Below are 22,833 nucleotides of genomic sequence, written 5' to 3'. Positions count from 1 at the left end.
ATAACGGACACCTGGTCGGGACGAATCGCGCGCAGGCACATCGCATCGGACGACTGTAGTCCGTGCGCTCGCGCCAGCGAGTGAGCGCAGCTGCATGAGTCAGACTTTAGGGCGAGATATTATTTCCTCGAACTTACCCTCGCTGGGTGAATGCCAGATCTTTGGTTAGGTTAGGCGGATGGTAAAAAAAACAATTTTTATTCATTATGTAATAATTGGAGCCAAAGTCCGAACCCGTCAAAATCTGGCTGTGGGTACGGCCCCATCAGAGAGACCCCACCAGACCTGTGACGGGGCTCGCACCCGATACCATCCGATCCATACCTAGTTTGGGCTCCAACCCCTTAACCCCTTGACCTCACGTCCGCTCACAAGCGCGAGTACTCATTTGCTCGGCCGCCGCTGGTGCGAACAGAGAGCCGCCCGCCCCCCTTCGTCAGATTTCGAGCGCAAACCGCAAACCCTCCCCCCACCTTCGCCTCCCCCTCGTCGGCGTCGCCCGCTTCCCTTCGCCGGAGGCTCGCGTCCCGGCCCGCCCCCCGCCGCCTCCTCCGCCGATTAGGTACGCGCCGCCCTCTCTCCCGGCCGTTGAGGCCACGCAATCCCCTTTTCTCGGAACTCCACAAAACCCTAATCAACGCCGGCCAGCGAATGGTTCGCGCGCGGGGCTGCCGCGGGCTGAGCGGCGATGCGGGTGCGCGTGTCCAGTGATGCGTGGCTGAACTTGGGCCGGGGAGCTCGTCGTTTGTTTGAACCCCCGCTTTAGCGTCTTGAGGCGAAACTAGGGCTGGGGTAAAACCGAAGTGTTTTGAGGTCATAATCTTGTCTGAACATGCGCGCGCGCGCAGATGAAGAGATCCTTTCTCTTTCACGGGCAAAAAAGGGGTACTAGGGGGTACGAGTAGCTTTTCTGCTTGAAGATTCGAACCATTTCTCCTATTAGTAATTACACATCTTGAGCACACATTGTTTGTAAGACCACCCGTCGACACGAAGAATACAATGTTCTTGTGTTGTTTCATAGTGGCTGTGGGTGCCACACCCTCGAACATGTGTCTTGTGTTGTTGGTTTAATATCTCCATCTCTATAATTATGAAATACGAATCTCATAGGTTTAACGTTCCAAGATCTGTTTAAAATAAACATTGTAAACATAAACACGGAGTATTCACAACGAAGTCACACTTGTGGTGATATTATTCACTGAACAAACTATCAAAAAAATCATGAATACAATGAAATATAGTCGACCCTATGCTTGCCTCCAGGGCGTGTTTTTGACACCTTACCTCCCTAGTCCCTACATAACTGTGGATCCAAAAATAAAAACAATGTATAGCCTGCTATCATATTTGTTTTTTGGCTGATTTATTATGTTTATTGCGTGTGTGTGTTAGAGAGAGGCAAGTAGGGAGGGACATATGAAGTTGATATGTAGAATTACATTTGAAATTTGCATATGATTCTCATTATCATTATTTTCGCAGATAATACCAAGCTTGTCCTCGCTGTGTTTGTTATGATGGTCATCTGTATTCTGTGGTAAGTAGTAAGTACTTTTTCCCGTTCTCTTGCACCTTTAAGAAGCACTACTGTCCAAACAGACATTGAAATTGTTTGTCCTATCCTTATGTACAATACTAGCTTAATTCACAGGAACTTTATTTCCATGCATCCTATTATTTGGCACAACTGGGTAATTTGTCCTACTGCTTTCTAGATGCAACATTAGGCATTCGGCCTTCTACACAGGGGTTTGTTTATAGTTTGCGTGTTTGAATTCTGGAACATATTTTATTATCAATGTCCGAAATGCTGATTTGACTGTAAGGTACTAAGGTTTACTTTTTGCCTAACTGGCTTAATTGGAACTAGAGTTGTACAACATCATAAGACATGCAACCTTTAGTGCACCCTCACGATATCTGATGTGTAATCGTGTACTTGATTTCTGTTATTTGCAATGTTGTGGGTCCATTTACCATGAGATTTACAAATCTCTTGATTAGTGCTAGATATTTGCCTTTGGCTGAAACCAAAGATACTGCAAATGCACTGATATTTTAGTTACATTCTTAGCCTCTAAGAAAGAAATTTAGTTATGCAAAGTTTGTTGTGAATCCTACTTATTTTTCTTTGAATCACCAATTCTATGCAAATTGTACACACTCTACCCTGAAGTTACTGTCGTATCAGGCAAGTGGCCCCATACCTTGATGATAAAATTTCTCAAGTTCCTGTATATTATGAATCAAGGAATTTCCATTCCAATTTTTTGCATTTCTTTAGTATAGTTTATATCCCAGCCGGTTATGTTGTGATAGACCACTTTAGTCTTTTTAATGTAAAATATCTTAATGATTATAGTAAGTATACTCCACCTTGATCCATGGCTAGTGAATTTGAAGTGACATCTCAGAAATTACATCTGTGAGCTTTATTAAATACATTGTGTTGTGCAGAAAATATGTGCTGTTGCTTCAGTCTTGTTCTTATTGTCAATTTTAAAATTTGAAGACATTAACAGACCACAGTTGTGTGCAGATTGATGCACAGTTCTTTCATGCACTAGTTTTGAATCTGTCATTCTTGTTAAAATGCACGTTTGCCATATCCCAGCATTATTTTTCTGTTTCTGTACATAACACATTCGAGACTTCAGATATCAAATTATTTCCTGCTTTTATTCCTTCAGCAAGCTGTATCGAATTAGAATAAAATAATGTACTGAAACTGTCAAAACCCTGTTCTGGTTGTTTGTGGGGCTTAGCTGGAACCAAGGAATAGCCCAATGAATTGTGCTTTCTAAACAGAGAAAGATACCCCCCGCACACACATCCCCCAAAAGTAAAAGAAACAGCTTAACGTAATCCGTAGGACAACTGAGTTGTTACATGCTCTGGTTGTTGTTGGGGCTTAGCTGGAACCCAGGAAGAGGCTAATGAGTTGTTACTTGCTCTGGTTGTTGTTGCTCGGTTACTTGAGCGCATATTTCTTTAAACCTGAATTGTTTATATTATTGATTTACTATGCGCACATTTCATTTTAGATTGCTAACAGCCTTTCGTGTCAGCACTAATGCTAAACCAATGTCGTCTGAGGCGATTTTATCTCTTGAGCGAGGCAATAAATGCAATTTTTTTGTTCTTCTGTGGCAAAAAACACCTTCTGTTTTTTCTTGCATATGCTTATCAAATTTATTAACCATAATCGTTGTTTGTTTCATGCAGGCTGACCAGTTAATTTATTTAGTGTACTGCTCTTTAAGTATATCTCAGCTCCTGAACGTATTTTGTACCTTGAGGTTGGTTATTCTGGATACTACAATTAACTGAAGGCAGTATTGCAATAAGGTGCACCATCCATATTGTTTATTATGAGAAAAAGAATGGAGAGAAAGAAACAGTCTTTCTTGTTACTGGGACTTTCTGCATGAGAGCGGTTAGGAGTTTGGATATTGATTCTTTATACTTGTTATCATGGACTGCAACAAAGAGGAAGCTATTAGAGCAAAAGCTCTGGCTGAAAGAAAATTGCTGGAGAAGGATTTTGTTGGTGCAAAAAAATTGATCATCAAAGCACAACAACTGTTCTCAGAGATTGACAATATTTCACAAATGTTAACTGTCTGTGATGTTCATTGTGCTGCTGGAACGAAGGTTAATGGAGAGCTTGACTGGTATGGGATACTTCAGGTGCCTGCTTTCACGAATGATGACACACTAATAAAGAAGCAATACCGTAAGCTTGCGCTTTTGCTGCATCCCGACAAGAACAAGTTTGCAGGTGCAGAGGCTGCATTTAAATTAGTGGGAGAAGCAAACATGACGCTTACAGACAGCTCAAAACGTTCTGCCTATGACATGAAAAGGAGAGTCTCAGTCAGAGTTGGTGCAGCAAGACCATCCCCTTATCAGCAGTCAAGGAGAGCTGCTCCTGTTAGACCTGTGAATCTTCATCAGCCCTCAAATTCTGCAGGGACACAACAAACATTCTGGACCATGTGTTCAAGTTGTGGCATGAGATATCAGTACTACACTGCGATGTTGAAGAAAGCTATCCGTTGTCAGAGTTGTTTGAAGCCTTTTATTGCACATGATATAAATGAGCAAGCTGTTCCTTCTGGGGCAGATCGACAGTATGCTGGGGTAAAAAATGCAGGGGCACCACAGAATTTTGCAGGCCGGCAGACAAATGCCCCAGGTCAACAGGCTTGGAATAATGCCACTCCAGGGGTTCATGCTAATTATGGATCTCATAAGGCAGCTGCAAATACAAACAAAAAGAAGGGGGAAGATGGTAATAGTGCTAGTGCTGCAGGTGTACCAAATGAGAAAGCAAAATTTGCTCGGACTTCAAAAGGTTCATCAGCTGCAGGATTGAAAAGGGGCAGGAGAGCCGTGTCTGAATCTAGTGATTCGGAGACCACCACTGATAGTGAAGAAGAGATCACTGTAGATGGTGCTGCTGCAAATAATGCAAGGCCGAGTCAACACAGCCGCAGGTCAAGTAGGCAGAAGCAAGAAGTTAAGTATAAGGAAGATAGTGAAGACGAGGATATTGGTGATGATGGTAATGATGACGACGATAATAATGTCAGTTCTTCCAATTTTAAAAGGTTAAGGAAAGGTGGTGTGTTGCATGGTGATGATCAAAGCAGCACACCAAAGTTTGATGAAGACAAAACTGGGCATAATGGTCACACAAATGGTCTTAATCACGAGAAAGAAGAAACATCCAATTCTGTCAGCAGCAATGGTCTAGACCCAAACCTTGATGATGCTTCAGATGAGGAAAAATTTAGCTGCGCAGATCCTGAATTTTTTAACTTTGACGAACTTCGAGATGCAAGTCAGTTTAGACCCAACCAGATCTGGGCTGTCTATGATAGTCATGGCTGCATGCCAAGATTTTATGCTCGAATTACAAAGGTAAAAATGGCCCCAAAGTTTATAGTACACTTTGTTTGGCTGGAATTGGATCCCACAAATGAAGCAGAGTTGGCATGGTCACGTGCAGAACTGCCTGTTGCTTGTGGACATTTTAAGCATGGAACATCAGACACAGCTAAAGAAGCTAATATGTTCTCCCAAACTATTTCCTGTGCGAAAAGCAAGACAAAAAACTCATATGAGATATATCCTAGGAAAGGTGAAGTTTGGGCCCTGCACAAGGGATGGGACATCGGCTGGAGTTCGGATGCTGACAGCCACACAGATTTTGAGTATGAACTTGTTCAAGTTGTCACGGATTTCACAACCAGCACTAGCATCATTGTCGTGCCACTTGTAAAAATAAAAGGTTTTGTTAGCTTATTTATGCAGTCGAAAGAGGCAACTCCATGTGTGATACCTCAGGATAACACACTAAGATTTTCTCATTGCGTCCCTCATCATCTCATGCGCGGGACTGAAAGAGAAGGCATTCCAGAAGGAGCTATTGAACTTGATCCTGCAGCGCTTCCCCTTAACTTGGAAGAGGCTTTTGCTTCTGTTGTTCTGGAAAGCACAGTAAAAGGCAAGGGGGTTGATACCAAGTATGCTGGTTCATCCAGTGGAATTAATTCTGGCAAGGGGTCTGAGAAGGTCGGGGAGGTGCCACATGCTACATGTATGAATACAGGGCTCTTTACAAGAGCAACAAAGGAAGAGAACAAAGAGCATCATACTCCATCTACTGTAGAAGGTGTGGATGTTAATGAGGAATCTGATGGCATTGTCCAGGATGAATTTGAATGTCCTGACTCAGAATTCTATGAATTTACAGAAATAAGGTCGATTCAGAAGTTCGAACCTGGGCAGATCTGGGCTCTCTATAGTGATATGGACAAGTTCCCCAATTACTATGCCATCATAAAGAAAGTCGATCTCAAGAATAATAAAGTACAAGTGAAATGGCTTGATCTCTGTCCTCGGGGAGAGGAGGAGAAAAGATTGACTGGTAAAGAAGACCGGACTCTTGCGTGTGGAATCTTTAAGGTTTCCTCTGGCAATGATGGTACTACGACTTACACTGGTACAGAGTCATTTTCTCATCCCGTGGTTGCTAGATCAACTGGTAGAAAAAATGAATATGAAATAATCCCTCGCTTCCGTGACATCTGGGCTGTTTACAAGAACTGGAGGGCTGGATGGACTGCAGAAGACTTTAAAAACTGTGAGTATGAATTTGTGGAGATTGTTGGCCAGACTGATTCGTCCATACAAGTTCAGCCTTTAGGAAAGGTGGATGGCTACAGGGCAGTATTTCGAAGAGGGGCAGATGTGAAAACAATAAGCAAGGATGAGTACCCAAAGTTCGCTCACCACGTCCCTTGCTTCCATCTGACAAATGAAAAAGCAGGCAAGCTTCGAGGCTGTTTCGAGCTCGATCCTTATTCAGTGCCTGAGGTGTTTCTCTACACCAGTTAAATGTGGGATGGCCTTATTTGCGGTGCATCTTTAGGAGCTGAAGTTGTGAGAACCAAGGTTCTGTCGAAGTTGGGCAGTCCACGTCTCTAACATTGTTGCATTGGGCTTTTTGGCTGTTCTGAATACATCCATGAAGGTTTGAACTTGTCAGGCGAATGGTGGCCTTTCGCATCCATCAGCGACAGTTTGCAAGCGGATCAATCTTCCTGCAGCAGCTTTCTATAGCGAGTTAGCAGCTTAGTAGCATTTTGCTGTGTCTAGTCCCAAGTGTCACCCCTCATTCCCTGCTCGTGTAATCGAAATTGTTGGCACCATGTAATTTAACCGCGCTAGGCTAATTTGATGGGATCTCGGTATCTTTGTTGCTGCAACTTTGAATTGAGGTGTAGTCGCAGGTTATGGAAGTTTTGGCTCATCCATGATCCACCCATCACAGGGGGTGATGAAGTGGAGCAGGTGTTATTTTTGTTTCCGTTTCTTCTTTCTTCGATGGTGCTGGTTTCATTCCAGTCTTCAGCGCTGGCACCATGCAAGATGGCATGCAGCATCCCATCACGTTTTGTTCCTCCGTTGGTTGCAGGACTGCATTTTTGGTCCTTTGCTTGAGGTCTAGTGTTCCTTGTGTTTGGTTTGCTTCTCGTGTCCTTTAACCCCCCGTGTTGTTGTTGTTGTTCGTGTTCCATCATGACGAGTTTGAGTTTATCAAAGACTTCTTTGATTCAAAGTAATTTTATAGGGTTACAATCCTTAGAAATTTTCCCTATGGTGGCTGTTTGATTTATAGGATTGAATCCTGCATGATTTCTTTATAAGCATTCCTTGAAAATACATTTCATATTTTCCTATGGTGTCTGTTTGATTTATAGTATTGAATCATACATACATGATCCCCCCCCCCCCCCCCCCCCCCCCACACACACACACACACAAAGGATTCCATCAAAAAGCATTTAATAGAAAATTTTCTATACTACCAAACCTCTCGCAAAAAAGAAAAACAAATCATTTGTTTTTCATGTGGCGCATCACTAATATCCTGTAGGATTCGAGTGTATTCACTGCTGATTCTTGCGGTCCTGTGAATCAAAGAGGCCCTAAGTAGTGTGAGCGGTCCTTTTTTTCTTCTCTTATTTGCACACACCACCAAAAAATGCATATTGTTTGTAAGCTCACGTGTCTATATGTTATAGCATGTGGCGCATACTTACTGTTTCGGCTTTTCTGGCAAGCGCCCTTATGTATGTGGTGCGCAGATGGAGCACACCCACGATGGACCAACATTTTTGTATCGGGTGGGCACACATTTGCAAGTACCGGACAAATAACCTGTAAAGTTGGATATTTCATCAAAGGTTCATCTCTGTAGTACATGAACTGTGTCTTTATGGTTCAAATCCTCTATACGATACATGAAAAAGAAACATCTTTTTTCTTTTTCTTTATCCAAAATAAAGAAACAACTGTTTGCATCTCCTTTCTCTATCATTGATTTCTTGAGGTTCATCTTCTTTTCTTGCATATCCAGGAACGTCCTACTTGAGCTCATTTTGTTTGGCACTTGTCTCCTCCTTCATCATGATGTCCTTTTATTTGTTCGGTCATCTTGGCCGATGCCCCTTCTCGTTTCTCCTTCTCCTATCCCCCCTCCCCCTTTGACCTTGGCACACAGGTGGGTGATGCAAGCCCTCCTCCAACTCCAGTGCTTGTTTCACTAACTTTATCTCCTTTGGCATTGACGGTCTTGAGTGAGTTGGTTGTGTTGCGCGACTTGTTTTGCGCATCAACTTCATCCAACATTGGAGCATCGTGAATGGCTTGCCCTTGTTCCCTTCGTACAACACTGCCATGAGGCCAGTCTAGCAAAGCAATACAATCACCTGATTAACACATTGCAACATAAAGCAAAACAATCACATGATCAACACGAAGCATAACTTACTAGCTCGTGGAGTGACATGTCACTTGGCATTTGGTTTTGTACATATGCACCATAAAATATGTTGGCGTACTATTGAATGGCGTACCATCGATGGCTTAGCAAGCTCTCGTTCCGGTCACCGATCTTTTTTGTATTATAGCGATCATAGTGCTTGTTCTCATGAAACCATTCATGACCCTCATCCAAAATGTCGAGCACTTTTGCTCTGCACCTGCAAACATGTCAACACTTATGCCTAACCACACCAAGCTCAACTATAACCACCTCATGCGAGGTGACCCATACATCAGTCAAATCCAGGTAGGAGTAGGGTATTACCTTCACGACGAGGGCCTGAACCTGGGTAAGCGCTTCGTATGTGATCCCTTCTAGTACTTTCGGTCAAAACAACTGCCTATTACCGCCAGGGTCGCCATCGCCATCCTCCCTTCCCTCCGCCGCCGTGGGAGGATGCTACTGGGCTAAGCCCGACGGCCGACGACAATGGCGGGGGTTCTCCTCCCTGGCTCGCATAGGAGGGGGTGGGGCAGGACCTCCTCGCGCGAGATGGCGAGGCCGTGATCTGATCCATGGCGGCGCGACGACGTGCTCCAGACGGCGGCCTTGGGTGGTGGCGTGGTGGGCCGATGGTGGCGGCGTGGAGAGGACGCCGTGGAGGACTTGATTGGGCAGATCGGGCCAGGTGCATGCGGGGGTGGACTCTGGTCATGGCATGGCCAGTGTGCGTGCCTTGCTGCGCAACGACGGATACCTGGGCGGCTGCCCCGGGCGATGGAGACCAGTGAGGCCAAGGTCGTCCTTGCTGCATGGCATGGTTGTACTCATAGCCAAGGCGGACCTGCTCCAGTGGTCCGGTGGCTTCGACCCCGGTTCCCTTTCGGTACAGAGACGGTGAAGAGCGAGCTTGGGATCCTTCCTAACGGCTCTTCCGGCATGGCGCGGTGGGGTGACAGCCCCCTCTCCATGCTCTAGTGGTGGCGCCCTTCGGCAGTGGCCGAAGCATCAGGGTCCACCATGGTGGTAGGTCGGCTGTGGATGGTCGTCTGATCTAGGCGGCCAGATCTGGGCTTTGAATGTGGTCTGGCAAATGCACAGTTGTCAATTGGAGGCTCGTGCGGTAGATCCGGATGAAGATCTTGTCTTCGGAGCTGGTCGGAGCCGGTGATGGCGATGTAATGGCGCCATTTCCTTCTTGAAGGCATCATCGAGGTGAAGCTCACAACTCCTCCTGCTACCTCCAGGGGAAACCCAAGACCAGTCGATTGGATGATGGCAACACTCTTGTTAGTGCCGTTTCCCCATTAGGGGCCTCAGTCTTGGAGGGGTTCATCGGCTAGAGGGACCAATGGACAATAACAGGGGTGGAGCAACTTCGCATCTGATGCGCCGACATCGACGGGGCGTGGCGGCATGGGGCACGGGGTCTCGGTGATGGCCGCGTGTTGATGGACGCGCGTAGGAGGGTGGCGTTGTCTAGTGTCGGCCTCGACGATAGTTGGGCTTGGCAAGGCATATGCAATGATCTCTTCAGAAGATGGGACAGAGAAAGATGGCGGCGGCGGATTCTTCAGTGTGCGCATGGTGCTCTAGGCTCACCAGACAGCCTAGGGTGGCCACCTGATTAGATGGTGTTTGTGTGGATGTGCCAGGGCACTCCATGAAACTTATAGGTGTAGCGATTGTGGTCGCTAGGAAGGTGGATTGATCCATGTATCTACTTTGTCGAACTCTATTGAATAATTAATAAAGATGGCTGTGTTCATCGGTGGATGAAGAGGCTGTGGGTAATCCCCCTTTTCAAAAAAAGAACAACTACCTATTTTTCGTACTGACATCAATTGCATGATCAAGCTTTTTTTGAGGGGAAATAGTATTTATATTAGCTAACAATAGAGATACAATCGGAGTTCATGGCAGCGGCAATTTCCGAGGGGAAATTTGTTGGGGAACGTAGTATGCAATTTCAAATTTTTTCCTATGATCACGCAAGATCTATCTAGGAGATGCATAGCAACGAGAGGGGGAGAGTGTGTCTACGTACCCTCGTAGACCGAAAGTGGAAGTGTTAGGTTAACGCGATTGATGTAGTCGAACGTCTTCACGATCCAACCGATCCAAGTACCAAACGTACGGCACCTCCGTGTTCAGCACACGTTCAGCTTGATGATGTACCTCGAGCTCTCGATCCAATAGAGGGTCGAGGGAGAGTTCCGACAGCACGGCGGCGTGGTGACGGTGATGGTGATGTGATCTGCGTAGGGCTTCGCCTAAGCACTACGAAGCTATGACCGGAGGAGTAAACTATGGAGGGGGCACCGCACACGGCTAAGAGAAATCTTGGTGTCCCTTTGGGGTGCCCCCGCTCCCGTATATAAAGGAGGGGGGAGGAGGTGGCCGGCCAGGGGTGGCGCGCCATGAGGGGTGAAAGGATCGATATGGTTGACTAGAGGGGGGGGGTGAATAGTCAACTAACAATTTTTAGCTTTTCTTTACCAAATTAAACTTTGCATCAAAGTAGGTTGTCTAGATGTGCAACTAGGTGAGCAACCTATATGATGCAACAACAACGGACATACAAGCAAGCAAGAGAAGTAACACTAATAAGCTTGCACAAGTAAAGGTAAGAGATAACTAAGAGTGGACCCGGTGAAGACGAGGATGTGTTACCGAAGTTCCTTCCTTTTGAGGGGAAGTACGTCTCCGTTAGAGCGGTGTGGAGGCACAATGCTCCCCAAGAAGCCACTAGGGCCACCGTATTCTCCTCACGCCCTCACACAATGCGAGATGCCGTGATTCCACTATTGGTGCCCTTGGAGGCGGCGACCGGACCTTTACAAACAAGGTTGGGGCAAACTCCAGAACTCAATCGGAGGCTCCCAACAACACCACGAAGCTTCACCACAATGGACTATGGCTCTGTGGTGACCTCAACCGTCTAGGGTGCTCAAACACCCAAGAGTAACAAGAACCGCTAGGGATTGGTGGTGGAATCAAATTTCTCTTGGTGGAAGTGTAGATTGGGGCCTTCACAACCACTCCCCAGCAAATCAACAAGTATGATTGGCTAGGGAGAGAGATCGGGCAAAAATGGAGCTTGGAGCATTAATGGAGCTTATGGGGGGAAGAGGTAAGTCAATGAGGAAGAAGGGGACCCCCTTTTATACAAAAAGACCCCATCCAACCGTTACCCCCAAAACAGCCCCGCAGAGGGCGGTACTACCGCAGGGGGCAGCGGTACTACCGCTGGACCCAGCGGTACTACCGCTCCCCCTTGTGGTACTACCGCCCAGCCTGGGAGGGCTTGAAGATAGAGGAGGGACCGGCCCAGCGCGGTACTGCCGCGGTGGTAGGGCGGTACTACCGCTCTCGAGCAGTACTACCGCACCTACTACCGCTGCAAGTGCCGCTCAACCCGACACGAGAAGCGCCGCCCCTCGAGTCGAGGCGGTAGTGGCCCGGTACCGTAGCGGTATTGCCGCTGAGGACCCTCAAGCATTACTACCGCTGGGCACCGCAGTACTACCGCTAGGGCCAAAGACTGCCCAAACAGCAGGGAAACAAACCTCCAACGACGCGGGAAGGCCCAGAGGGTGTGAAGCGGAAGTGTACGTGATGATTCCACCCTAGCCTTACCAAAGCGGACCCCCTCTTGATAGTACGATGACTCCTACGAAACTAGTCCACCAACAAGAAACGAAAGAGCTACACCGTCTTGAAAAACACTCCGAGGGGAAAGAAATCGTCTCGAGCCAAAGGATGAATCTCTGAAATGCTCAAAGCACATGGTTGGTCCGCAAATATGTTGTCATCAATCACCAAAACTACATTGAGAGAGATATGCCTTAACAATCTCCACCTTTTTGGTGTATTGATGACAACGAGGGATTTGCACAGGGAAAAACATGAAAGTAAAGATACTTAGAACTACAGAATATAGACGGGCTCCCCCTGAATGTGTGCACCTAGTTAGTAGTGCCTTTGGAATGCAAGACACACACATTAGGATAAACACTCCCCCTATATTTGATAGTCCAACAATTCTAAGCATAGGATACATGAGAGCAGGGTATAAAACATGATAAGCATGCAACTCAAGATACTACAATACTGGATAGACATAGATAATAAAGGTAAAGATAAGGTAGCATATGTCTAGAACTTAGGTCTCATTGGCACCAAACCAAACCAAGCAAAACGACGAGAAAACACAAGACACCACAAACCACAAAGACACACTCGCAACACGGCAACAACACAAATCCCTAAACTCTCTCCCCTTTGGCAGCGGGACACCAAAAGGGCAAAGAGCGTTGCTACGGCTCCAGGTGATAGCAAGCTGAGGACCTCGAACATCACATCTGAGCGGGATCGTCTGCACCGTCGTCGTTGGTCGGAAACTGCTCGGCGTCTGAATCGGTCTATGGGCAATGCTGCTGAACCCACTCCTCCTCGTCAGTGATCCTCTCCTCAGATCCGCTGTTAACAATGGCACCAACTGGCGCATGATCTCCTTGTGACGTCTGCGGGCCGTCTTCTCAGAGACATGAGACATGTACTGGCCATGAGACTCCATGCAGAAAAGCTTCTTCATCTTGCGCTTAATCCTCTTAGCCCACGAGGGCTCCACACCGGAGGGCTCATAGTCCTTATCCTTGTCGGCCTCAGCATCGTCCTCGGGCTCCATGTCAGCCTCAGAAGGTGGAGCATCAGATCGAGGGGCCTGGGTGCCCCAGTTGTCCTTCTTCCTCAGACGTTTGATATCATGAGAAATCAACTCTCCAGTTTCCAGTGCAGCCCTGGGATAGTGATGTGCCCAGGCCTTCTCCATGAACAGCATGATGAAAGGACCATAGATCGGGCACTTGCGCTCAGAAATGGTGGACAGAAGTTCAGACCACATAACATGAGAAATGTCCAGGGTCTCTCTAGTGGTTTCTTCCTTCTCATGCTGGCAGAAGAGAAGCATGTCCACAAGATAGGAGTGGACCATATCCAGATTCCAATGCGCGGGAAAAGAGTCTCGCGGAAGACACGGTGAAGGATGTCCAGATAGGTAGACAGCTCATAGGTTACCTTATTTGTCTTGGGGATAACCTTCTGAGAGCAATAGGGCCAGAGAGCTTGCTTGTGAGTGGAGGTGACATTGCGGTGAGGACGGAAGCCGACTGGATGCTCAAGCCCGTGATCTTCCACCCCAAGTAACTCCATGAAGGCCTTCCACGTGACAGAGAGCAACTTGCCATTCGTCATCCAAGTCAAAGTCCTTTTTGCATCAGTTCCAAGATGGACAGTGGCATAGAATTGGCATATGATGTCGGCATCAAAGTCCTTGTTGAACTGGATGATTCTGAGAATGTTCAACTGAGTGCACATCTGAAGGGCTTCACCAAAGTACTCAGGGTCCTTTTCCATTGGATCGGTGTCGATGGAACGAACATCAACAAAGTGATTCTTCTTAGCCTTGATCACATCAAAGAAGATGGAGAACTGAAAGCGGTTCCAAGATGGGCGGTTGACCAAAGTGGGATCTTGGTCTTCCTCATAGGGGTTGCGGCGACCCCTTGCCCAAAGCTCCTTGGCAGTCATCTCAGTCACAATCTTTCCCTTTGGCTTCCTTGCAGATTTCTTCGTGTGCTGAGGTGGCGGTGGAGCACTTGAGGTTGCGCCTGCTGGCGGCGGTTGAGCACTAGATGAACCACCGGCTGACTTAGAAGTGCGGTAACGCTTTGACGTGGCACGACCGGGGCTGACACGGCGGGCCTGCTGAAGGAAATATGCCCTAGAGGCAATAATAAAGTTATTATTTATTTCCTTATATCATGATAAATGTTTATTATTCATGCTAGAATTGTATTAACCGGAAACATAATACATGTGTGAATACATAGACAAACAGTATGTCACTAGTATGCCTCTACTTGACTAGCTCGTTGAATCAAAGATGGTTAAGTTTCCTAGCCATAGACATGAGTTGTCATTTGATTAACGGGGTCACATCATTAGGATAATGATGTGATTGACTTGACCCATTCCGTTAGCTTAGCACTTGATCGTTTAGTTTGTTGCTATTGCTTTCTTCATAACTTATACATGTTCCTATGACTATGAGATTATGCAACTCCCGTTTACCGGAGGAACACTTTGTGTGCTACCAAACGTCACAACGTAACTGGGTGATTATAAAGGTGCTCTACAGGTGTCTCCAAAGGTATTTGTTTGGTTGGCGTATTTCGAGATTAGGATTTGTCACTCCAATTGTCGGAGAGGTATCTCTGGGCCCTCTCGGTAATGCACATCACTTAAAGCCTTGCAAGCATTGAAACTAATGAGTTAGTTGCGGGATGATGTATTACGGAACGAGTAAAGAGACTTGTCGGTAACGAGATTGAACTAGGTATTGAGATACCAACAATCGAATCTCGCAAAGTAACATACCGATGACAAAGAGAACAATGTATGTTGTTATGCGGTCTGACCGATAAGCCAATATGAGCATCCAGGTTCCGCTATTGGTTATTGACCGGAGACATGTCTCGGTCATGTCTACATAGTTCTCGAACCCGTAGGGTCCGCATGCTTAAAGTTTCGGTGACGATTGTATTATGACTTTATGTGATTTGATGTACCGAAGGTAGTTCGGAGTCCCGGATGAGATCAGGGACATGGCGAGGAGTCTCGAAATGGTCGAGACGTAAAGATCGATATATTGGACAACTATATTCGGACATCGAAAAGGTTCCGAGTGATTCGGGTATTTTCGGGGGTACCGGGGAGTTACGGGAATACGAGGAAGAAGTAATGGGCCTCATGGGCCAAGTGGTGGAAGAGAGGAGGCAGGGCGCGCGCCCCCCTAGCCCAAACCGAATTGGACTAGGGGGCTGCCCCCCCCTTTCCTCCTTTTCCTCCTTCTCAAACAGTGGCATTCGAGCCTAGGTTTTATGCGTTGATGTTGTGCACGAGTAGAACACAAGTGAGTTGTGGGCGATATAAGTCATACTGCTTACCAGCATGTCACACTTAGGTTCGGCGGTATTGTTGGATGAAGCGGCCCGGACCGACATTACGCGTACGCTTACGCGAGACTGGTTTTACCGCCGTGCTATGCACACAGGTGACTAGCGGGTGTCAGTTTCTCCAACTTTAGTTGAACCAAGTGTGGCTACGCCCGGTCCTTGCGAAGGTTAAAACAACACCAACTTGACAAACTATCGTTGTGGTTTTGATGCGTAGGTAAGAACGGTTCTTGCTAAGCCCGTAGCAGCCACGTAAAACTTGCAACAACAAAGTAGAGGACGTCTAACTTGTTTTTGCAGGGCATGTTGTGATGTGATATGGTCAAGACATGATGCTAAATTTTATTGTATGAGATGATCATGTTTTGTAACCGAGTTATCAGCAATTGGCAGGAGCCATATGGTTGTCGCTTTATTGTATGCAATGCAATTGCGCTGTAATGCTTTACTTTATCACTAAGCGGTAGCGATAGTCGTGGAAGCATAAGATTGGCGAGACGACAACGATGCTACGATGGTGATCAAGGTGTCGCACCGGTGACGATGGTGATCATGACGGTGCTTCGGAGATGGAGATCACAAGCACAAGATGATGATGGCCATATCATATCACTTATATTGATTGCATGTGATGTTTATCTTTTATGCATCTTATCTTGCTTTGATTGACGGTAGCATTATAAGATGATCTCTCACTAAATTTCAAGATAAAAGTGTTTTCCCTGAGTATGCACCGTTGCCAAAGTTCGTCATGCCCAGACACCACGTGATGATCGGGTGTGATAAGGTCTACGTCCATCTACAACGGGGGCAAGCCAATTTTGCACATGCAGAATACTCAAGTTAAACTTGACGAGCCTAGCATATGCAGATATGGCCTCGGAACACTGAGACCAAAAGGTCGAGCGTGAATCATATAGTAGATATGATCAACATATTGATGTTCACCATTGAAAGCTACTCCGTTTCACGTGATGATCGGTTATGGTTTAGTTGATTTGGATCACGTGATCACTTAGAAGATTAGAGGGATGTATTTCTAAGTGGGAGTTCTTAAGTAATATGATTAATTGAACTTAAATTTATCATGAACTTAGTACCTGATAGTATCTTGCTTGTCTATGTTTGATTGTAGATAGATGGCCCGTGCTGTTGTTCCGTTGAATTTTAATGCGTTCCTTGAGAAAGCAAAGTTGAAAGATGATGGTAGCAATTACACAGACTGGGTTCGTAACTTGAGGATTATCCTCATTGCTGCACAGAAGAATTACGTCCTGGAAGCACCGCTAGGTGCCAGGCCTGCTGCTGGAGCAACACCAGATGTTATGAACGTCTGGTAGAGCAAAGCTGATGACTACTCGATAGTTCAGTGTGCCATGCTTTACGACTTAGAATCGGTACTTCAACGACGTTTTGAACATCATGGAGCATATGAGATGTTCCAGGAGTTGAAGTTAATATTTCAAGCAAATGCCCGGATTGAGAGATATGAAGTCTCCAATAAATTCTATAGCTGCAAGATGGAGGAGAATAGTATACTCAAAATGTCTGGGTATCATAATCACTTGACTCAACTGGGAGTTAATCTTCCTGTTGATAGTGTCATTGACAGAGTTCTTCAATCACTGCCACCAAGCTACAAGAGCTTCGTGATGAACTATAACATGCAAGGGATGGATAAGACAATTCCTGAGCTCTTCGCAATGCTAAAGGCTGCGGAGGTAGAAATCAAGAAGGAGCATCAAGTGTTGATGGTCAACAAGACCGCCAGTTTGAAGAAAAAGGGCAAAGGGAAGAAGAAGGGGAACTTCAAGAAGAACAGTAAGCAAGTTACTGCTCAGGAGAAGAGACCCAAATCTGGACCTAAGCCTGAAACTGAGTGCTTCTACTGCAAGCAGACTGGACACTGGAAGCGGAACTGCCCCAAGTATTTGGCGGATAAGAAGGATGGCAAGGTGAACAAAGGTATATGTGATATACATGTTATTGATGTGTACCTTACTAAAGCTCGCAGTAGCACCTGGGTATTTGATACTGCTTCTGTTGCTGACATTTGCAACTCGAAACAAGGACTACGGATTAAGCGAACACTGGCAAAGGATGAGGTGACGATGTGCGTGGGAAATGGTTCCAAAGTCGATGTGATCGCGGTTGGCATGCTACCTCTACATCTACCTTCGGGATTAGTTTTAGACCTAAATAATTGTTATTTGGTGCCAGCGTTGAGCATGAACATTATATCTGGATCTTGTTTGATGCAAGACGGTTATTCATTTAAATCAGAGAATAATGGTTGTTCTATTTATATGAGTAATATCTTTTATGGTCATGCACCCTTGAAGAGTGGTCTATTTTTGATGAATCTCGATCGTAGTGATACACATATTCATAATGTTGAAACCAAAAGATGCAGAGTTGATAATGATAGTGCAACTTATTTGTGGCACTACCGTTTAGGTCATATCGGTGTAAAGCGCATGAAGAAACTCCATACTGATGGACTTTTGGAATCACTTGATTATGAATCACTTGGTACTTGTGAACCGTGCCTCATGGGCAAGATGACCAAAACGCCGTTCTCCGGTACTATGGAGAGAGCAACGGATTTGTTGGAAATCATACATACAGATGTATGTGGTCCGATGAATATTGAGGCTCGTGGCGGATATCGTTATTTTCTCACCTTCACAGATGATTTAAGCAGATATGGGTATATCTACTTAATGAAACATAAGTCTGAAACATTTGAAAAGTTCAAAGAATTTTAGAGTGAAGTTGAAAATCATCATAACAAGAAAATAAAGTTTCTATGATCTGATCGTGGAGGAGAATATTTGAGTTACGAGTTTGGTCTACATTTGAAACAATGCGGAATAGTTTCGCAACTCACGCCACCCGGAACACCACATCATAATGGTGTGTCCGAACGTCATAATCGTACTTTACTAGATATGGTGCAATCTATGATGTCTCTTACAGATTTACCGCTATCGTTTTGGAGTTATGCTTTAGAGATGGCTGCATTCACGTTAAATAGGGCACCATCGAAATCCGTTGAGACGACGCCTTATGAACTGTGGTTTGGCAAGAAACCAAAGTTATAATTTCTGAAAGTTTGGGGCTGCGATGCTTATGAAAAAGCTTCAACCTGATAAGCTCGAACCCAAATCGGAGAAATGTGTCTTCATAGGATACCCAAAGGAAACTGTTGGGTACACCTTCTATCACAGATCCAAAGGCAAGACTTTCGTTGCTAAGAATGGATCCTTTCTAGAGAAGGAGTTTCTCTCGAAAGAAGTGAGTGGGAGGAAAGTAGAACTTGATGAGGTAACTATACCTGCTCCCTTATTGGAAAGTAGTACATCACAGAAACCGGTTTCTGTGACACCTACACCAATTAGTGAGGAAGCTAATGATAATGATCATGAAAATTCAGATCAAGTTAGTACCGAACCTCGTAGATCAACCAGAATAAGATCCGCACCAGAGTGGTACGGTAATCCTATTCTGGAAGTCATGCTACTAGATCATGATGAACCTACGAACTATGAAGAAGCGATGGTGAGCCCAGATTCCGCAAAATGGCTAGAAGCCATGAAATCTGAGATGGGATCCATGTATGAGAACAAAGTGTGGACTTTGGTTGACTTGCCCGTTGATCGACAAGCAATTGAGAATAAATGGATTTTCAAGAAGAAGACTGGCGCTGACGGTAATGTTACTGTCTACAAAGCTCGACTTGTTGCAAAAGGTTTTCGACAAGTTCAAGGGATTGACTATGATGAGACCTTCTCACCCATAGCGATGCTTAAGTCTGTCCGAATCATGTTAGCAATTGCCGCATTTTATGATTATTAAATTTGGAAAATGGATGTTAAAACTGCATTCCTGAATGGATTTCTGGAAGAAGAGTTGTATATGATGCAGCCAGAAGGTTTTATCGATCCAAAGGGAGCTAACAAAGTGTGCAAGCTCCAGCTATCCATTTATGGACTGGTGAAAGCCTCTCGGAGTTGGAATAAACGCTTTGATAGTGTGATCAAAGCATTTGGTTTTGTATAGACTTTTGGAGAAGCCTGTATTTACAAGAAAGTGAGTGGGAGCTCTGTAGCATTTCTGATATTATATGTGGATGACATATTATTGATTGGAAATGATATAGAATTTCTGGATAGCATAAAGGGATATTTGAATAAGAGTTTTTCAATGAAAGACCTCGGTGAAGCTGCTTACATATTGGGCATTAAGATCTATAGAGATAGATCAAGACGCTTAATTGGACTTTCACAAAGCACATACCTTGACAAAGTTTTGAAGAAGTTCAAAATGGATCAGGCAAAGAAAGGGTTCTTGCCTGTGTTACAAGGTGTGAAGTTGAGTAAGACCCAACGTCCGACCACCGCAGAAGATAGAGAGAAAGTGAAAGATGTTCCCTATGCTTCAGCCATAGGCCCTATCATGTATGCAATGCTGTGTACCAGACCTGATGTGTGCCTTCCTATAAGTCTAGCAGGGAGGTACCAAAGTAATCCTGGAGTGGATCACTGGACAGCGGTCAAGAACATCCTAAAGTACCTGAAAAGGACTAAGGATATGTTTCTCATATATGGAGGTGACAAAGAGCTCATTGTAAATGGTTATGTTGATGCAAGCTTTGACACTGATCCGGACAATTCTAAATCGCAAACCGGATACATGTTTATATTGAATGGTGGAGCTGTCAGTTGGTGTAGTTCTGAACAAAGCGTCGTGGCGGGATCTACATGTGAAGCGGAGTACATAGCTGCTTTGGAAGCAGCAAATGAAGGAGTCTGGATGAAGGAGTTCATATCCGATCTAGGTGTCATACCTAGTGCATCGGGTCCAATGAAAATCTTTTGTGACAATACTGGTGCAATTGCCTTGGCGAAGGAATCCAGATTTCACAAGAGAACCAAGCACATCAAGAGACGCTTCAATTCCATTCGGGATTTAGTCCAAGTGGGAGACATAGAAATTTGCAAGATACATACGGATCTGAATGTTGCAGACCCGCTGACTAAGCCTCTTCCACGAGCAAAACATGATCAGCACCAAGGCTCCATGGGTGTTAGAATCATTACTGTGTAATCTAGATTATTGACTCTAGTGCAAGTGGGAGACTGAAGGAAATATGCCCTAGAAGCAATAATAAAGTTATTATTTATATTTCCTTATATCATGATAAATGTTTATTATTCATGCTAGAATTGTATTAACCGGAAACATAATACATGTGCGAATACATAGACAAACAAAGTGTCACTAGTATGCCTCTACTTGACTAGCTCGTTAATCGAAGATGGTTATGTTTCCTAGCCATAGACATGAGTTGTCATTTGATTAACGGGATCACATCATTACAGAATGATGTGATTGACTTGACCCATCTGTTAGCTTAGCACTTGATCGTTTAGTTTGTTGCTATTGCTTTCTTCATAACTTATACATGTTCCTATAACTATGAGATTATGCAACTCCCGAATACCGGAGGAACACTTTGTGTGCTACCAAACGTCACAATGTAACTGGGTGATTATAAAGGTGCTCTACAGGTGTCTACGAAGGTACTTGTTGGGTTGGCGTATTTCGAGATTAGGATTTGTCACTCCGATTGTCGGAGAGGTATCTCTGGGCCCTCTCGGTAATGCACATCACTTAAGCCTTGCAAGCATTGCAACTAATAAGTTAGTTGCGGGATGATGTATTACGGGACGAGTAAAGAGACTTGCCGGTAACGAGATTGAACTAGGTATTGAGATACCAACGATCGAATCTCGGGCGAGTAACATACCGATGACAAAGGGAACAACGTATGTTGTTATGTGGTCTGACCGATAAAGATCTTCGTAGAATATGTGGGAGCCAATATGAGCATCCAGGTTCCGCGATTGGTTATTGACCGGAGACATGTCTCGGTCATGTCTACATAGTTCTCGAACCCGTAGGGTCCGTACGCTTAAAGTTTCGGTGACGATTGTATTATGAGTTTATGTGATTTGATGTACCGAAGGTAGTTCGGAGTCCCGGATGAGATCGGGGACATGACGAGGAGTCTCGAAATGGTCGAGACGTAAAGATCGATATATTGGACGACTATATTCGGAAATCGGAAAGGTTCCAAGTGATTCGGGTATTTTCGGGGGTACCGGGGAGTTACGGGAATACAAGGAAGAAGTAATGGGCCTCATGGGCCAAGTGATGGAAGAGAGGAGGCAGGGTGCGCCCCCCCTAGCCCAAACCGAATTGGACTAGGGGGCCATCCCCCCTTTCCTCCTTTTCCTCCTTCTCCTTCCTTCTCCTTCTCCTCCTTCCTTTCCTCCTCCTAGTAGGAGTAGGAAAGGGGAGTCCTACTCCTACTAGGAGGAGGACTCCTCCTCCTGGCGTGCCCATAGAGGGCCGGCCGGCCTCCCCCCTTGCTCCTTTATATACAGGGGCAGGGGCACCTCTAAACACACAAGTTGATCAGTTGATCTCTCCCAGCCGTGTGCGGTGCCCCCTCCACCATATTCCACCTCGGTCATATTGTAGCGGTGCTTAGGCGAAGCCCTACGCCGGTAGCAACATCATCACTGTCACCACGCCGTCGTGCTGACGGAACTCTCCCGTGAAGCTCTGCTGGATCGGAGTTCGCGGGACGTCATCGAGCTGAACGTGTGCTGAACTCGGATGTGCCGTGCGTTCGATATTTGGATCGGTCGGATCGTGAAGACGTACGACTACATCAACCGCGTTGTGCTAACGCTTCCGCTTTCGGTCTACGAGGGTACGTGGACAACACTCTCCCCTCTTGTTGCTATGCATCACCATGATCTTGCGAGTGCGTAGGAATTTTTTGAAATTACTACGTTCCCCAACAATACCTTGACAAGATTTTGAAGTAGTTCAAAATGGAACAGTCAAAGAAGGAGTTCTTGCAAGTGTTACAAAGGTGTGAAGTTGAGTAAGACTCAAAACCCGACCACGACAGAAGATAGAGAGAGAATGAAAGTCATTCCCTATGCCTCAGCCAAAGGTTCTATAAAGTATGCAATGCTGTGTACCAGACCTATTGTATACCCTGCCCTGAGTTTGGCAAGGGAGTACAATAGTGATCTAGGAGTAGATCACTGGACATTGGTCAAAATTATCCTTAGTGGAATAAGGATATGTTTCTCGATTATGGAGGTGACAAAAGGTTCGTCGTAAAAGGTTACATCGATGCAAGTTTTGACACTGATCCAGATGACTCAAAGTCTCAATCTGGATACATATTGAAAGTGGGAGCAATTAGCTAGAGTAGCTCCGTGCAGAGCATTGTTTACATAGAAATTTGCAAAATACTTACGGATCTGAATGTGGCAGACCCCTTGACTAAACTTCTCTCACAAGCAAAACATGATCACACCTTAGTACTCCTTAGGTGTTAATCACATAGCGATGTGAACTAGATTATTGAATCTAGTAAACCCT

General features: G+C 45.4%; 1 protein-coding gene across 2 annotated transcripts; it reads left to right on the top strand.

The window, feature by feature from the left end:
* Positions 1–371: 371 nt before the first annotated feature.
* On the top strand, positions 372–6,767 carry LOC125517635 (uncharacterized). 2 transcript variants are annotated; one of them, XM_048682841.2, is made up of 3 exons: positions 372–562; positions 1,489–1,543; positions 3,232–6,767. In XM_048682841.2, exon 3 carries the CDS (start codon positions 3,481–3,483, stop codon positions 6,409–6,411), a length of 2,931 nt encoding a protein of 976 aa, XP_048538798.1. In that variant the 5' UTR covers positions 372–562; positions 1,489–1,543; positions 3,232–3,480; the 3' UTR covers positions 6,412–6,767. The 2 variants fall into 2 exon arrangements, with proteins under 2 accessions (XP_048538798.1, XP_048538799.1); XM_048682842.2 differs by having other exon boundaries at positions 1,489–1,550.
* Positions 6,768–22,833: the final 16,066 nt, after the last annotated feature.

This window comes from Triticum urartu, chromosome 6A (assembly GCF_056163025.1).
Source record: "Triticum urartu cultivar PI428250 chromosome 6A, HENAU_Tu73, whole genome shotgun sequence".
In the NCBI taxonomy this organism is placed as follows: domain Eukaryota; kingdom Viridiplantae; phylum Streptophyta; class Magnoliopsida; order Poales; family Poaceae; genus Triticum; species Triticum urartu.
This window is presented reverse-complemented; position numbering and strand designations above follow the sequence as displayed.